Here is a 2,020-nt window from a genome sequence, read left to right as displayed (position 1 = left end):
TAAAATAGACTTGTTTAACTCGATCTGTACCGGTTTTCTAGAATAACCATTTGCATGGACAACCATATACCGGGCCAGCAGCACATCACATGAACAATCCTCAGAGGACAGGCCAACGAGCACAAGAAGAATTTGAAGGCAGCGAAGAAGTCCCCCTAATTCAGACAAAAGATTAGTGAAACTCTTAGTCATTTTACTTAACTCCTCCGAGACTGTGCACCCAGGCCTTACAGTCCAACCTTCCTTTGTGTCTGGCTAATATTTAAAACTAGAAAAAAAGAAAAAAAAAACTATTCCTAATCGACTTGGAGTTGGAGAGTCTATTCACTGTCTTATCTGCAGAAACTTGCTGTCAATATATAACCCGCCTGCAGTGGAAAGTGTATAGTGTTTTGTAATAAACGGCCTGATGCTAATGTGTAAATGGCAAAGGTGTACATAGTATATTAATGTTTGACTGTTAATTCTTGAGCAAGAATTTTTTTTTTTTTCCTTTTTTTCAATTTTTTTTTTTGTTTTAATTTGGGGCTCGACAATATACAGAATTACAAACAAAAAAAGAAAAAAAAATGGAAAACACAAAACCTCTGGGAAAAAAAATACTAACTTTAGTTTCTTTGAACTATGTGCTCAACAATTTTTTTTTTTTCTTGGATTTTGACGGCAAATGAAAAGCAAAACCTTAACATGCCCACCACAGAAATAGTACAATGTTAATCTCTCCACCAAGATGGTTTTCCTCTGAGCTACTTTGATGGCTGGTAACCTTTTCATGTTTATGGTTCATGTGGATAAGTGCAAATATTTGTTTCTAGAGTTCCCTCCATTGCCTTCTTCATACTCTATAATAGTTTAACCATTTGGCGATTCTTAATGCTGTAACATATAGCATGGCTTCACATCAGGCTAGTATAGCCAGGCATAGAGGATTTGGGAGGGGTAATGAAAACTATATGCCATGATCTACAAACAGTTGCACTCTTCAGGGCTTTTTTTTTTGTTTGTTTGTTTCGATTATTATAAAAAAATTTTTTTGAGAAATTAGAAGTAAATTGCACATGTGCCCATTTGTAATATTTGAGATTGCCTGTGAATATAATACATGACACTTAAGTTTCAATAATTAGTACAGGATGGGATGGGGGAGATCAAATATGCAAACAATCGCTATGCCAGGACGTCTGAAGCATAGAAGAGATGGTATTTTGTGTGCTTGTTTTGTTCCTTTTTGGTAAAGCTTATTTAAAACACTTGTCTGGCACTTTTCCCTTCTACTGCATCTCAATAAAGTGAAGGCCTGTGACATTCTATGACACTTCTGAATACCACTGCCTGGGTAAAAATTAGTGGTATTTGCATAATTTCTACTTGAAATTCGAGTTTGTCCTGTAGTTCTTAATCTGTTCCATGAGAAAGCAACCGGGAAAGCAACTGGTTTGTGGCAGTAGCATGAGTTCCAGGCTAAAATGTTTTACGAACTTCAAACAGAGCAGTAAATACTGTATTTAAGAGAAAATTGGTAACTTGAATGTGTGTATTTTTTTGGACCTGTCTAAAAACCAAATACTCCCTGCAAACCAGATACAGCCCATCATATAATATTTAAATATTTTGCTGTTTTATTTTATAGAAATTATTTTGCTGAATTCACAAATAGAATTTGATTTAAGAAGAAATCCTGTTTTTGTGTTTTTTCTTATTGCATAAACATAATATTCTGCATTGATCTATGATAAAATTATGTCGGATATATTCTTCCAGAACCATCAGCCCATGTTATAAAGGCAATGGATTTGCTTTATACATTTGCCTGTAGGTTAGTGTATCTCCTTTTCGTATATGTATACCTTGAATATACTCCTAGCAATAAAATAGGCAGGGGTGAGGGAGTGTATGAAAGTTTTGTTTATTTTTGAGCATTTTTTCTTTCTGTATACGTTTTTCAAAAGCTGTATTTTCCCATCTGCTTTTAACTTGAATGCTCTTCTGTAGAAGTATATTGTCCTGACTGACAAGCTCT

The 2,020-nt window shown here is 34.7% G+C and overlaps 1 protein-coding gene across 3 annotated transcripts in view; it reads left to right on the top strand.

The window, feature by feature from the left end:
- Nucleotides 1-1,676, top strand: part of USP9X (ubiquitin specific peptidase 9 X-linked) — an 87,974-nt gene extending 86,298 nt beyond the window's left edge. For all 3 annotated transcript variants that reach the window (XM_072137796.1, XM_072137794.1, XM_072137795.1), the window contains one exon: nucleotides 42-1,676. In XM_072137796.1, the coding sequence (XP_071993897.1) occupies nucleotides 42-176 (135 nt within the window). In that variant the 3' untranslated portion in view covers nucleotides 177-1,676. The remainder of the gene's footprint in view (nucleotides 1-41) is intronic.
- Nucleotides 1,677-2,020: the final 344 nt, after the last annotated feature.

Source organism: Engystomops pustulosus, chromosome 2 (assembly GCF_040894005.1).
Source record: "Engystomops pustulosus chromosome 2, aEngPut4.maternal, whole genome shotgun sequence".
NCBI lineage: Eukaryota > Metazoa > Chordata > Amphibia > Anura > Leptodactylidae > Engystomops > Engystomops pustulosus.
This window is presented reverse-complemented; position numbering and strand designations above follow the sequence as displayed.